General features: G+C 37.5%; 1 protein-coding gene across 1 annotated transcript in view; it reads right to left on the bottom strand.

The window, feature by feature from the left end:
* LOC100553319 (macrophage mannose receptor 1) overlaps positions 1-15197 on the bottom strand; it is a 43640-nt gene that overhangs the window by 25064 nt on the left and 3379 nt on the right. Inside the window, exons 3-15 of the mRNA XM_016994302.2 lie at positions 14938-15111; positions 13248-13412; positions 13051-13164; positions 11778-11921; positions 9714-9896; positions 7879-8036; positions 6468-6584; positions 5184-5299; positions 4459-4607; positions 3467-3666; positions 2927-3048; positions 2310-2388; positions 747-888 (exon numbers count right to left, since the gene is read on the bottom strand). Of these exons, the coding sequence (XP_016849791.1) occupies positions 747-888; positions 2310-2388; positions 2927-3048; positions 3467-3666; positions 4459-4607; positions 5184-5299; positions 6468-6584; positions 7879-8036; positions 9714-9896; positions 11778-11921; positions 13051-13164; positions 13248-13412; positions 14938-15111 (1863 nt within the window). The remainder of the gene's footprint in view (positions 1-746; positions 889-2309; positions 2389-2926; positions 3049-3466; positions 3667-4458; positions 4608-5183; positions 5300-6467; positions 6585-7878; positions 8037-9713; positions 9897-11777; positions 11922-13050; positions 13165-13247; positions 13413-14937; positions 15112-15197) is intronic.

Raw genomic sequence — 15197 nt, 5'->3', positions numbered from 1 at the left:
TTAAAGCTCCCGATTGTTAATAGCCTAGCTTGCTACCGACCTAAGCAACTCAAAAACAGATGTGTCTGTAAGTAGAGAATTCTAGGTACCCCTTAATGTGGGGAGGATAATTTAACTTAATTTATGACACCATAAAACTGCCGGCAGTGTGCAAAGAATGTGAGGAAGTACTACCATCCAAAAGAACTCAGAGTCACAGTGGATGATGGATGATGAAGCAGTAGCTCACCCTGTGGCTGTAATCGAGCATACCCTCATGAAGACGGAAGCTGGAAAAATGTTAAAATAGCCTCTATTGTCTGTCTGTATATGTGGTATGTCTGATAATGGCATAGAATGCATTGTAATCAGCCCTGAGTCCCCTTCGGGGTGAGAAGGGCAGAATATAAATAATGTAAATAAATAAATAAATAAATAAATAAATAAATGTTGCTGCCCGCCTTCCATTCCCACTGCTTTGATGGAAGAACAGCATTTCCACATAACCAGAAATACCCCTTTTTCCCACTTTCATAGGGTTTCTGTCTTCCTAACCCTCATGAATGTGGAGGGCTAATTGTGCATTACATTTGAGAATGTAACATAATAATCAGGCCCAAGAATTTGGACTCTGCAATGTTTATAATGGAAATAATTAGCGCAACACCTTTTTCAATCACTTGACTGAAAACACGATCTGTATCAGAATCATAAACACTTAACAAACACAGCCCTAGATGTTTTTGCTTAATAAATATTTCTTTTACCTCTTTGTATTTGGCAAATCCACATGTTCAAATGATAGCATAAGATAGTACTCCAGATTCCAAAATAGTCTTGAATTATTTTGCAACCTCTTTCCATGTTTCGATGAGAGAATGATGCGAACATATCATTATTATAGTCTACCTGTTAATAAAGAAATGATATTCTGTAGCACATTATCTTACTAAAATCACCAGAATACTTCAGAATATTTATACGTGTTTTATATGTGTGTCTATTTACAGTTAGAGGAGAAAAGGCTGTCATTTCCCTTTTAAGATGTTGCAGGTTATAGACAGAATTTGGAGAAGTTACTTTCCAAATTAGAGCTTCTAAAATAACTCAATCAACGTAACCAAATAGATATTCTTGAACATCCAGATTCTCCAACCAACATAATATCATTGTTCTATTTTAATAGCACTCCACAGACGATAAGTAGAATATATATAAACAATAAAATTTAGTTCTATGTAATTAAAATTAACTAAACTATCATTTTCTAATAAGGAACTACACAATATCAAAGTTAATATTGCTGTTTCCTAACAGCTTTTAGTCAGCAAACATGGGAGTGAAGTATGGAAAAAGAATGGTTGCTTACTTGTAACCATGTTTCTTGGAGTGGTCATCTGTGAAATGAGCACATATGTTACCTGATGCACCTGTGCAGCAATCAGTGGAAACCTCTGGGAAGCATTAGGCTTGCCAGAGATTTCCACTGATTGCTGCACAGGTGCATCAGGTATCATATGTGCTCATTTCAGCAGAGACCACGAAGGAGAAATCATTAGAGACTCTTAGTAATTGAATGTTAACTTCTTTCCCATAAGCATCCTTTTATTTTACACCCTTATAAATTCATAGATAAGGGAAAATTTAAAACTTGACCACTTTTCCAGTACACATGCATAGCCATTAGATTACATCAAATCTCATCATCTTAAACCATAGAATCTACCTGGTTTCACTTGTTAATTAAGGTGAAAGCTTTCTTCTCGGGGGGGGGGGGGGGGGGCATTATGATATGATGATTTATGTTTGATAACTTCTCTGATAACAATTTTATTTTACATTTCGCAGTAATTGGGGAATCGATGGGGTTTTATAGGATGCGAGGCATTTCATGGACTTGATAACCTAAAGTGTATAAAACTGTGTAGTGTATACTGTGATGCAAGATCTTAGGTAAAACAGTAAGATTCTAGGGCAGTCACATAAAAATTCAAGAACAGAAAAATGAATGTGAAAAGAACAACACAAAGAATGGTAAAATTACAAAATGGCCTTAATTGTCATATTTGATCCAAAAGTTCAATGCAAATTAAAATTTATACTGTCATCTAATAAAGGCTGAAACTCTGTAAATAATACAGTCTTATATTTCAGAAAGGTTAAAGATCAATTGTGTGGCCTCCCCGCCCTCACTTTTCAGCCCAATATTTACACTGTTGAGTTAATAACGCCGCTTTGAATCCCACCCACGAGAGAAAAGCGGGATAGAAATGAATTAAGAATAACAACAACTATGCTACCAATACATCAGTTCAAATTAGTTTACTCACAGGGGATCCATCACTCCAAACCAAACCTTTCTCAGGGTCTAAATTATTTAAACCAATCCAGGAATGTTCTGAGTCAAGCCTGAAATAGATATATAAAAAAGGCAGTCCCCAAGTTACAAACATCCGACTTACAAACAACTCACAGTTAAGAATGAGGATGAGACAATGGGAAGTGAGAGAAATCTATCCCTAGGAAGGGAAATTCAGACCTGAAAGAGTTATGGGGAAAAGGTATCTCAACTGAAGCTTTGTCACTAATGCTTGTTTCTACAACATTATATTTCCATTGGCTCCTTCCAACCTGCTGCCTGCTGCCAACACCCTAAATGTTGACATAGAGCCCGTTGTCATAGATCTAGCTGAATGAGCTCACACTTGTGGCAGTTTAGTGGGGTAGGAATGACCATAATATAAACGATAGCAACTCTTCAACCATTTTGAAATCATCACCTTGGTTGATTCAATCCCAAAATTCCTGGGTGGAAAAAGACAAACAATGCCCCTGTACAACCCTAGCAATTGCTTCCTGAGTGTAAATATCATTGGATACAATGGGGCATATTACTCAGAAGATAAATCTAGGTACAAAATAAGGATAAGAATATGGTGAAACTCACAGTTCCTCTATCTTATCTTGCTCTTCTTGACTGTGGATAGAAGGCAGGTCTCCTCCAATTTCTTTACAAAAATCTAGTGCTTCAAACCATGTTTTCTTTAGATATTTTCCTTGAATAAATGCCTAAGGGCATAAAACGCATTTTGAATCAAAACGTCTCTAAATTACCCCCCTCTGAATTTTACTACTCCCTTTTTTGTTTTCTCAACATACTCCAAAACTACCTGTACTTGTCACGAAATGAGGTCATTACAAAGCTTCTCAATCAATCTGAAGCAATACATGAATAAAATGGTGTTATTGGATAAGGCATAATCCTCAATTTTTGTGTGTGTGTGTGTGAAGTCAGCTTTGAAAAAGATCTGTTAAACCCTCATAAATAATAGTTCTACTTTTGACTGAAAAGCTGTACTGCAATAATAATCAGAATATTTTTAAGGAGATATCCTAGTTTTGGCTGAAATCCTAAAAGTGGTACACACTTCTAAATTCCAGGTTTTCATATATGAACCACTTCGCACCAGAAAATCTGGATACTTACTTTGAAGCACACACTCCTAGTTGGGCTTGGGGTCCATCCATCTGGACACGAGGGTGCATCAGTTACTGGTGGGACAGGAGGGGGTGTCACACCTTTTGCCCATTGTTTGCAGAGGAAAGCTGCCTTCTCCTTGCAGTCCACAACATCCCATAATCCAGCTGCCATTCCTGTTCTCATGGCCACGCAGCCAGGACTTTGCCCTTTTGGGGATGCAAGACAGGTGCCAGTTACACTGAAGTTGTCTTCATATAAATACTGAGTGCTGGACTTAGGACAAATGAGGCTGTGTACTAGTTAAGTTATGAGGTCCCTTACTTGGGCCACATAAGCAAAATCCATCATAAAAATTGCTTTTGGCAGGAAGATGGCCCACCCCTGGTCAACGGGGGGTGTGGGGCATGCTTAAGCAAACCTGAGTGAAATTGTAAATCCGGCACTGTAAATAGCTCTTGCCTCCACCCCAAAATGTTATTTATTTATTTACAGTATTTGTATTCCGCCCTTCTCACCCTGAAGGGGACTCAGGGTGGATCACAATGCACATATACATGGCAAACATTCTATGCCATTAGACACACAACATATATAGACAAACACAGAGGCAATTTAACGTTCCAGCTTCTGGCTTCATGAGGGTATGCTCAATTCTGGACACAGGGAGAGTTACCGCTTCACCATCCACTTGTGACACCAAGTGCCTGATGAAATGCTTCCTCATTCTTCCGCAAGTGCTGGAGATTTTATGGCGTCGTAAATTAGTTAAATTAGCCTCCCTGCATAAACAGTACATAAATTCCTACTTGACAGAGGCAACTGTCTTTTGGCTGCATAGGTCAACAGCAAGCTGGACTATTAATGGTCAGGAACTTGCCCTGACCCGAGCTGGCTTCAAACTCATGACCTCTCGGTCAGTAGTGATTTATTGCAGCTGGCTACTAACCAATGGCTTTCCACAATCATATTTAATCCATGTAGACCTTTAGAGTACATACCAGGCATTTCTGAATTCCAGTGAGTGAACGACATTTTATCTCCATTGGTCCAGTTGAATGTCCCTGGTCGCTCTATATCTGAGAGGCCTATCCAGAAATATCTTTCAGAACGCAGGCCAACTAGACTAGTCAAATAGGCCTGTTCATATCTGGAGAGAGGAACAGGTGACAAGTGTGTTAAAACTACACATGTTTGATCAATGTATTTGGTCTTTTGGCCAGAATATATATACAGAATGCATAACCTAGCATATCCATAAAACACAGCTATAGAAGGAGGGTGTCTGTGCTTCCAGGACACCAAGCATTATACCTTCATAGTGAATAAATCAATAGAGAGTAACTAGACTTGCTTGATATAGAGTTGTACATGACACTATATATATTATAAATACAAAAAAAGAAATTCATATAGATTTTTTAAAATTAAAAATAACTCTGAATGCTAAGCCCAATAACAGGCAACACATGAAATCCCTTTTGATTTCAGTTTTTTATATGGCATTTGGGGGCTACTCCAGGCTATAAGATGCTCAAACCTCAAAATTGGTCTCGAGATTTTCCACTATTCCTCCCTTATCCAAACAGCTTTCGAAATACAGCTATATTTTTATCAATATCAAACAGGAATGTGTGTGTGTGTGTGTGTGTATTCCAATTTATCTTAAACTATACTAAATCATAGACAAATAGAGTTGGAAGAAATCACAAATTCATTTGTATACCTGTCCTCCACAGAAGTCAGAAATCCCTTGGCTGCTTCGCAGAACGTCTTTGCTTCTGAAAAAGTTTTAGTGGTCTGTCCAATGAAGTAACAATATAAATCATGCCTTTTCCAGCCCTACCATGGAAAAAAACCATCAGCGACAAGTTACTACAATATTAGTATAGCATCTGTTACATTTTATATATATAGCATAATCCCATCCATTTATGCAGTCACTGGCCTACAATGAACTTTAAGATGAACCATAAGGATTCCTTGATGGCTGTGCTAAAGTCTTCTTTCTCCAAAGCATATTTGTGACACACAAACCATGGGCTAGAACCTTCTATAACTTTCACAGACATTTTCTTTATATCTGCATAAAGAACATTTTGGAATTGGGTAAAGTAGCATCTGGCAGATAGACAGATTGCAGCAGTTTGGAAATCAGCAACAATTATGCTAGCCAACAGATTGGACACACAAATATTAGAAATGGAAGATAAATTAGTATTAAATACGTGGTGTATAGCTAGGATTTGCTGCATGATTTGGCAATGTCTTAACACTGTGGATATTCATGTGTTTTGTTGAGCCATTCTGTTGTTGAAACAAGAGAAAACAAAAAGTGATGGGCCTATATTGATTTATAAATCTAAATAATTGTCCTTACTTAAAGATGGCTTATTCTGACAGAATATAGAATAGAATAATATGTTAAAGCTTCACCCTTTCTAGGTTGGGTGATGTAGTCATAAATCTCTGTAAATGATTGATTGGAGTTTATTGTAGTCTATTGGGTTTTTTTTTTTTTGCCAAGTTAGGCTTATTTGAATTTCAGTTTATGCAGCCCAACTGAGTCAAACTCAGTCTTGTGAATTCTGGCTTATCAGGAGTAGCATGCACAGTTCAGTTTCTCCTTCTGTAAACATGAGCATCTAAACACAACTCATAGGGTCTCCAGTTATTGTTATTTTTTCTTATCTGAACCAAGAATTCTGACTTTTCTCTCACTAAATATAATAGCAACCTTGTTTTAGATATCACATGGAATAATAGATTTATAAAGTATGGCTTGGGATGTGCACACAGCTCTTAGCTACTTCCTATGGTATTCCCTCCATCTTTATTCTTGCAAAGCCTGGATTCACTACATCAATGAGAAGAGAAGTGTGATCTAGGGTAATACCATAGAACTTATGAAATAATGGGCAGACAGGCCAATTGATGGTCAATATCTTTTATAAACTCTTCAGTATGTCAATAGTTTTTTAGACATAATGACAATTTGCTGCAAACTTACTTTATGGCATTTTGGATCATCTGTTTCAACTTCTTCAGAAACCTCAGATGCCAAAGGTTTTCTTTTACAGATAAAACCCAATTGTTCTTCACAGAAATAATCTTGCCAGTATCCATTCTGGACACAGAAAAGTAAAGACATACAAAATATGGTGAGATAGGAACCCTTATCTTGATACTTTTTTGGACAGTTTTTGGTGAGCTTTATGCCAGTGAAAAGCACTCCATTTTAAGCAAGGTGGACAACAGCACAAAATGTTATAATTCTTATGTGTGCCCTTCTCTGAAAACTACAGCGCAAACCAAAATTTTACTGTTCTGAGAAAACAGCATTCTGAGAATTAAATTATCCAAAATGGTCTGAGAAAACCATATGACAGAGGTATTTTGTGAAGCTTGTGAAGTATAAGCAAACAGTTGCAGTCTGCAGGAACTTAAAAGTGGCATGAGGTTCTGTAAAATTTTAAAATATAAATGTTTGCCTTGTATTATATCATATATTTTTTTAAAAAAACAGCAAAGTAGATTCTTCACCAAGAAAAGCCAAATTCTTCAGTCTTTGTCAGTCAAGCTGTTGTTTTACAGTACTGTACAGGCTGGGTATCCCTTATCCGAGATGCTGTAACCTCCCATGATTTCACAGATCATTGGGTTGTTTGCCATTTTAAATAAAGAATGCCATTTTACTACACTATTTTACTATGGATGCTCAAATCCCATTTTGGTATTCATGGGGAGGGAGGGTTGGCCCTGCAACCAAACCCTAGGAGATACTGTGGTCCCATAGTATACATTTCTCTGTGGAAAAATTGGGTGACAGTGGTCCAAGGGGATAAACCGCTGAGCTGCTGAACTTGCTGACTGGAAAGTTGGCAGTTCGAATCTGCGAGGCAGGGTGAGCTCCCGCTGTTAGCTCCAGCTTCTGCCAACCTAGCAGTTCGAAAACATGCAATTGTGAGTAGATCAAAAGGTACCACCTCGGTGGGAAGGTAAATGGTGCTCCATGCAGTCATGCCAGCCTCGTGACCTAGGAGGTATCTACAGACAACGCAGGCTCTTTGGCTTAAAAATGGAGATGAGCACCACCTCTCAGAGCTGGAACCTTTACCTTTATCTGTGTTTATCAGAGCTTTACCTTTATCTGTGTTTCGTTGTCTCTAGGCATTGAATGATTGCCTTTGTGTTTGTGTATGCTGGAATCCACCCAGAGTCCCCACGGGGAGATAGGATGGAAAACAAATAAAGTATTATTATTATTATTATTATTATTATTATTATTATTATTATTTGGAAGAGTTCAACAACTTTCATCAGGTTCTCAAAGGAATCTATGACCAAAAAAGGTTACGAAATTGAACTCAAGGCATGGGAAATATATTTCTGGTCAATAAATAGGGATGCCTTTTGTTTACCTCTCCACTCATGATAACACAGTCCTCTTGCACATTATTCACGTGTGTGGGTTCTCCCCGCTGCCACTTGGTAAATCTTACTGGTGTACCATCACTCCATTCAAAATACATTGCAGTCCTCTGGTCATTCAGTCCTATCCACAGAAGGTCTGTTGGTTCTAAGAACATACATAGATGTTTTTTACTTGCTTCCTTGCTCAGTATGAAAAAAAGCCTGCCTTTTGAACAGGATTGTCTGGTACATAACTCCATGGTTTTATAGTTGCATATTTCAATTACTGTATATACTTGAGTATAAGCCTAGTTTTTCAGCCCTTTTTTTAAGACTGAAAAAGACCCCTTTGGCTTATACTCGGGTGAGAGTCCTGGTTGGCTTATATTTGGGTTAGCTTATACTCAAGAATATATGGTACATTTATTATTTTTCTCTATTATTATTGGTATTATTACATGTATTATTTTTCTCTATTATTGTTGCTACTATTACATTTATTTTACTCTATTTTATTATTATTAATACATTTATTATTTCACTCTGATCTTATTATTATCATTATATTTATTATTTTACTCTATTTATTACTACATGTATTATTTTCCTATTATTATTATTATTATTATTGCATGTATTATTTTACTCTATTATTATTAAAAGGAGACATAAGCACATTTACATTGAAGAAGATGAGAATAATGATTTAATCAGAGTTGGACAGTCTTATCATACATTTGAGCTTTATGTACATATTCAAAAACATTTAACCTACTGATGCTTCAATTAATGTAATTTTATTGGTATCTGATTTTATTTCTGAAATTTACCGCTCTCGGCTTATACTGGAGTCAATGTTTTCCCAGGTTTTTTTGTGGTAAAATTAGGTGCCTCGGCTCATATTCGGGTCGGCTTATACTCGAGTATATACGGTAGATATTTCATGTACACTGTAAAGGGTTTCAATGCAGATGGATACTTGTATGGTTGCTACAAAAGAGCAGCACCTAATATTATCTAATAGCCATCTTTTGCTGACCATTAGGAAATAATACCCACTTTTTATTGACCATTAGGAAATAATGAGATGGGTTCTAAATAGGCCACTCTTTTTTATTCTGTCCTATTTTGGATCCTTCTTAAGAAGTGCAATAGGGGAAGTAACGTAGCATGGGAGCATTTGAGGAAGGCAATTTTCCACTTAACCTCCTCCTTATCTTCCCTTGGGTGAAACTTTTGAGTTCCAAGGAGAATCTTGATTGTGGGTTGCTCTTTGGCTGGCTCACATTAGGAAAGTCTAAGTGACCCTCCCAGAGGTCAGAGGGCTTTAGGTAAGGGTGTAACTCCCAGGTCAGCCCCAAGGAAAGTCTCTTTCCTCACTTCCCAATCACAAAGCTTAAAGCAGCAGTTCCAGAAACATCTCCTTCACCAGAGGATGCCATAAGTGCCCATCAATCTCCAACAACTCCACACACATACACACATACATACACACACTACCTGACAAGTGACCGGTTATTAAGACACCACACTTGTCCAATGGTCAGTCTCCAAACCATGGTGTTGGGTAGGCTCAAAAACAATAGAAAGGGGACAAACATTTCTAATCCACCCTTAAGCAATCAGGAAGATCATAATTCTGCAAAAATCCAAACTACAAACGTGGAGGAACAGCTATCATAATTTTATTTTCTCAGGTCAAGAGAGAAGACCAAATAATCCAGTCTCAGTACATTATGCTTGCTTGCAATTGAAAAAGAGGTCTTTTAAATCTGTTGTCCATGTATACACACACACACACAATCACATATGAATGAAGACAGAACATTCTGGATATACATACTGTAACCAAGCTGAGAAATCACAAAGCTGTATTCTTCCAAGTTGTGTATACTAACTAAATCTCCATCTGCCTTTCGACAAGAGGATAATGCATCCCTCCAGGGCTTAAGTGCTCTGTTAAGATAGTAACAGTAGCCTGCATAGGCAGTCCAGCCACCTTGACATTGAATTGGCTTAAAACCATCTAAAAAGAGAATAACGGAGTTAGTATTAAGACATTATTGACAATACAGGTGTCAATATTACATTGTTCTCAAATGTATTTATTTATAGATTATGTTTGCTTATAATAATTCACTCACTTTGTATCCTATAAAAAGTTATCAAATTAACAAACTTTCCATAGAGCTCCTGGCAGATGGAATGATAATTCTTTATTATCAGACTGGTTCATCCTTTCAGACTTTCTCTCTTATTTTTGAACAAATTTCACAGGATAGTATATCTTGAAAAATAAATAAATCTGGCATCAAACCTAAAATCTCTAATGTAGAAGTAGAAGGAACTACATTTGAACATATAGAGCCTGTGTATATGCAATGCACGCTCCCCATTTATATAGATGGTTTCGTAGAACTGAAATTTCACAAATGGATCCTATGATTATATCTTTCTTGTGCAAAAGCTATTCTGCATGTATTGCTAAAACAATGTGAGACAAGAGTCAAACTAAATACTAAAATCAGATATAAACAAAGGTGAGAAGTGGCAAAGGATCTACAACATAATAACACAATATAATCTATATACATTTGCATAGCAGAGTGAGCATTGGTTTTGCTTCTGCTCTTGCTTTTTATTGTCTGAGCCATGGTAACAGACTGGAAACAGTCACAAGTTCACAACAATTGTCACTAAAATATAGTAAAACACTACTGCAAAGTTCTGTGTAGAAATCTATTTCAGATTTGAACCTGTGTCTTATAATACTTATATTTATAATGTTTGCGCATTAATTATGACTCTGGATACCAGGGTTCAAATCCCTGCTCAGCTGTGGAAGTCTACTGGGGTGACCTTGGCCAAGTCATGCTCCCTTAGACATGGAAAACAAAGGCAAACCCACACTGAACACATCTTGTCTTTGGATCACCATAAACCAGAAATGGGAGCCCCTGGTGGCGCAGTGGATTAAACTGCTGAGCTGTTGAACTTGCTGACCAAAAGGTCAGCTGTTCAAATCCAGAGAGCAGGGTGAGCTCCCGCTGTTAGCCCCAGCCTCTGCCAACCTAGCAGTTCGAAGATATGCAAATGTGAGTAGATCAATAGGTACCACACTGGCGGGAAGGTAATAACGCCCCATGCAGCCATGCTGGCCACATGACCTTGGAGGCATCTATGGACAATACTGGCTCTTCGGCTTAGAAATGGAGATGGGCACCAACCCCCAGAGTTATGCACGACTAGACTGAATGTCAGGGGAAAACCTTTACCTTTATCTAAGCCAGAAATGATTGAAGGAACACAACAACAACAACAACAACAACAACAACAACATATTGTTGGCCGGGCTGTGGCGGCCGGGCCGGGCTGTGGCGCAGCTGTTGAGCAGCTGCCTTAAATCACTCTGACCATGAGGTCATGAGTTCGAGGCCAGCCCGTGGCGGGGTGAGCACCCGTCAATTAAAAATAAAAAATAGCCCCTGCTCGTTGCTGACCTAGCAACCCGAAAGATAGTTGCATCTATCAAGTAGGAGATAAGGTACCACTTATAAAGTGGGGAGGCAAGATTAACTAATTTACGACCTGAAATGAGGAAGTGCCGTCAGTGTGGATGATGAAGCAGCTGCTCCCCCCTGTGGCCAGAATCGAACATCCCCTCAGAAGAACGTTAACTTGCCTCTGCGTGTGTCTCTCAGTCTCTGTTTGATGTGTTTATGGGCATTGAATGTTTGCCCTATGTGTGTTATAATGTGATCCGCCCTGAGTCCCCTTCGGGGTGAGAAGGGCGGAATATAAATACTGTAAATAAAATAAAATAATATTGAATACATAACCAAAGACATTATATTTTTATCAAAATCCATAACATCACATAAACATCATTTCCTGTTTTCCTTCCTACCTGTAGGAATAACTGAAGAATCAGATGAAGAGTTTTCTTTTTTGCATATGTATCCAAGTTTCTGATCACATTTATTGTTCACCCATTGACCATTCTTTGACTGCATTGAGCCACATAATTTTTCTGATTCTGGAGATGGGCTACCTTTAAAAAAAAAAAAGAAAAAGAGGAAGATGAACCAAATCAACCTGCGTTAACATACCTATACTTGAAACATGCAAATATTCTCAAATTAGTTTTCGTTTGTTATTGCTCAGTGGCATTTCAAGATCACAGTCTATCAACCACACCTTGGGAAAACATGTTAAATTCAAGATGTTGGTTCTGAGTAATTCATTTATTCTCCCCATCCCCATGATTCAAAGACATTATCCTTCCTAGTAACTCTGCTCAAAATTTGTGTACGAAGTGAATACATAGGTCTCACTACATTCATAGGAAGACTTTGAGGGCACAGATGACTTCGAGGCGGAGTTTCTTCTGTCTTTATCATCAGCCATTGATTGGAAACTAGAGGTGGGAACTATTTAATGCCTGGAATAGTGTTACATAAAATAAGCTCAAATTTGGACAATTTTTGCATGATACAGCAGCTCACATTTTGCAGACTGACAAGCTTTTATATCTACTGTACCTTGCAGACTGGCAAGGATTGAAGAACACAGAAGCTCTGGTAGATGAAGTTTTCCAAGGCATATGAGATCTAATTGGTAGGCTGACAATGTTCTGCATTCCTGGAAATATTTGCACTGATACGAATTGCTATGATTTACCTCTTGGACTTAGGAGGGGCCCAAAACAAAATGTGACAACATGTCATGTCTGTAAATCTCAGTATTTCTTCAAAATTTAATACAACAAATTATTTTTTTCTGGAGTTTGACCGTATAATCATGCTGGAGGACCTACAAATGCCAAGGAAAGTGCTCTCTCTATGAATCTGTAAGTTATCATGGACAACTTTATTGCAGAAATTGGCCATAGAGTCATGCTCAAGCCCTAGAGATTCCTAGAGAGAACATATTACTCAAATTCATGAACTGTTAAATCTAGAAAAGTGAAATCTGCTAATGTGTAGAGCTGATTGTATTCATATTCTATAATATATATTAGTTATATCCTATCTGGACAGCACTTGCATTCTTTCAACAATTGTAGTACAGTCCACAAATCCTCTTCACTTGCAATAAATCCCACTTGGTGGTTGCAGTTTCTAGCTGAATGTTTACTAAATGCTCATATTTTTCAGTGTTTAATTACCACAGTCACCTACCTGAAGCCCAGTTTAAATATCGGAAAGGATGGTTGCCAGCCCATTCCCATCCACTGTCAAGATCCAAACTGTTCAGTCCTATCCAGTAATCGGTGTTGATATTACTTGTTAATCCTGTCAACAGAACAGAAAATTACCATTGCTTGTATTTTACACCAGCAGGGTCCTTGCACTTGTGGGGCTTAATAATGTTATACCTGTTAGGTATGTTTGTTCATGTAGCTCTTTAATGTTCAGTAATTCTGCATTCTGTTGCTGACAACTTTTTCTGGCTTGGAACCATGTGAGAGCTGAATGGGAGTTGATCTGGTAGAGGTCTCCAGTCCAATGGTTTTTAGTCCACAGGAATTCATCATGGTCACCTGTAAGCATTGCAACCACAGGGGTAAAATGATGAAATCATCAGTTGGGAAGCTAAATCTAAAAGTAAGCCTTTTGTTTTTTTTAAAGCAAACATAATCTTATTAGAACTTTAAAAATCACTGTACACAGAGACAGTAGTCCGTGCCTTATTGACATGAATGGTCTCTGTAACAGAGACGCCTGTGTCTTTGGAATTCAGAATCTCCTTTTTGTATTAATTTTTTCCTATACTTTCAACATTGTACTAATTTCTGGATACTTAAAAATCCCTGTCAGTCTACTGTTTAAAAAAAAACCTACAAACTTTGCCTGCAACTCCACAAAAACTACAGGATGTAAAAAACCCACTAGATTCAAAGTTTGCTTTTAAAGGCATGTGGTCAATTCTCACAAAAGAGGAAGTCCTGTGAACTAGGAACATCCTGAACACTGTTCAAGTACAAATCTAAATGTATAGAAAAAATATTTTTGCCCATTCAGCCTGAAATTTGCATTACATGCAAGTTAGAACTTTCTTTTAAGAAAAGTGGGTGTCTACAGAGAGATTCAGTAGTGGACAATAGTTGACAACTTGAAATACCACCCAACATTTTTGGTTTGACAAGGACATCTCTTAAAAAGCGCCTTCCTTTCTTAGCCTCTAATTTCCTTGTTTCATCCTCAATCTACTTTAGTTCCTAGAATCTGAGTTCAAAGTGCAAAAGTAGTTTATACTAACTCAGCAAAGGGAAGGTAGCATTTTGCCTTTCATAAACATAGGGTATCTAGGATTTCTCAGCTTCAAATCCTTCCTCCTTAGTAACATTTATCTGCAAGCATGCAGAGACCAGTATTCTTTTCCTCCTGAAACAAATGTGCTTTTCTGTACCTATTTCCACTCCTGTTGTTGTTTGGACAAAACTTTTGATCACATTCTGATCTGACTTATCCTAGTTTTCATCTGTGAAATGTCATATTCTATAAAATATTGGCAGTTTTCAATGAAGTGATTTACACTGATTAAGCACCAAAATTATGTGAAGTCATGCTTTTAATATTGTATAATAGACTACATTAGATTTTGACTACTCGATACCTAGGACTGCTTTGGAAACAGTGAAGTATAGATGGTATAGAAGTCAGCCCACATGATGCAGGAGTGACAGAATTTCAGATGATGCTTCATACTGCTCTGTTATGTTTTGTGCATTGTCTTTCCTGTGTGTTGACTGGATCACTTTAGGTTGGGCTGGACTGTTGGTTTAAGAGATTATACCATTATAGATTGGTTGGTATTGGTACGTGCAATATAATTCAAATTCCATACATAGTCACCTCAATTCAATTTGATATCTGTGTCTTAAGGACTGGCCTCCACACATTTTAAAGATTATATGATCTGATATTTATATATACATTCCATAATAACACATTATTAAACTTGCATTATGTGTGTCTGTTTCATACATACATATATATGTATAAACACTACAGTACCTTTTAGTAGCAAATACATGCTTAAACATCACTTTCCAGAGGGCTTACCTTTCACCGGACAATATCCAGTTAGAGAGTCTTTGTCTACATCTGCAGTTGTTCCACACCAGAGGCGTGAATTGTCATCATCATCTGTTATGCACTTTGCATACCATCTATTTATATACTTGAATGGGAATACACAGGGGGCCCCAAAGGCATTGCCTTCTAAGGTAAACAAAGCTAAAAGGAATATAAAATAAGCACTGCTTGTTAGTCTGAAGAACATCTAGAGAGGGTTAAGATACGAACAAGGTTCAATAATGAGG

Source organism: Anolis carolinensis, chromosome 6 (genome assembly GCF_035594765.1).
Source record: "Anolis carolinensis isolate JA03-04 chromosome 6, rAnoCar3.1.pri, whole genome shotgun sequence".
Taxonomy (NCBI): Eukaryota; Metazoa; Chordata; class Lepidosauria; order Squamata; family Dactyloidae; genus Anolis; species Anolis carolinensis.
Note: the sequence above shows the minus strand (reverse complement) of the source record. Positions and strands in the feature narration are given on the sequence as shown.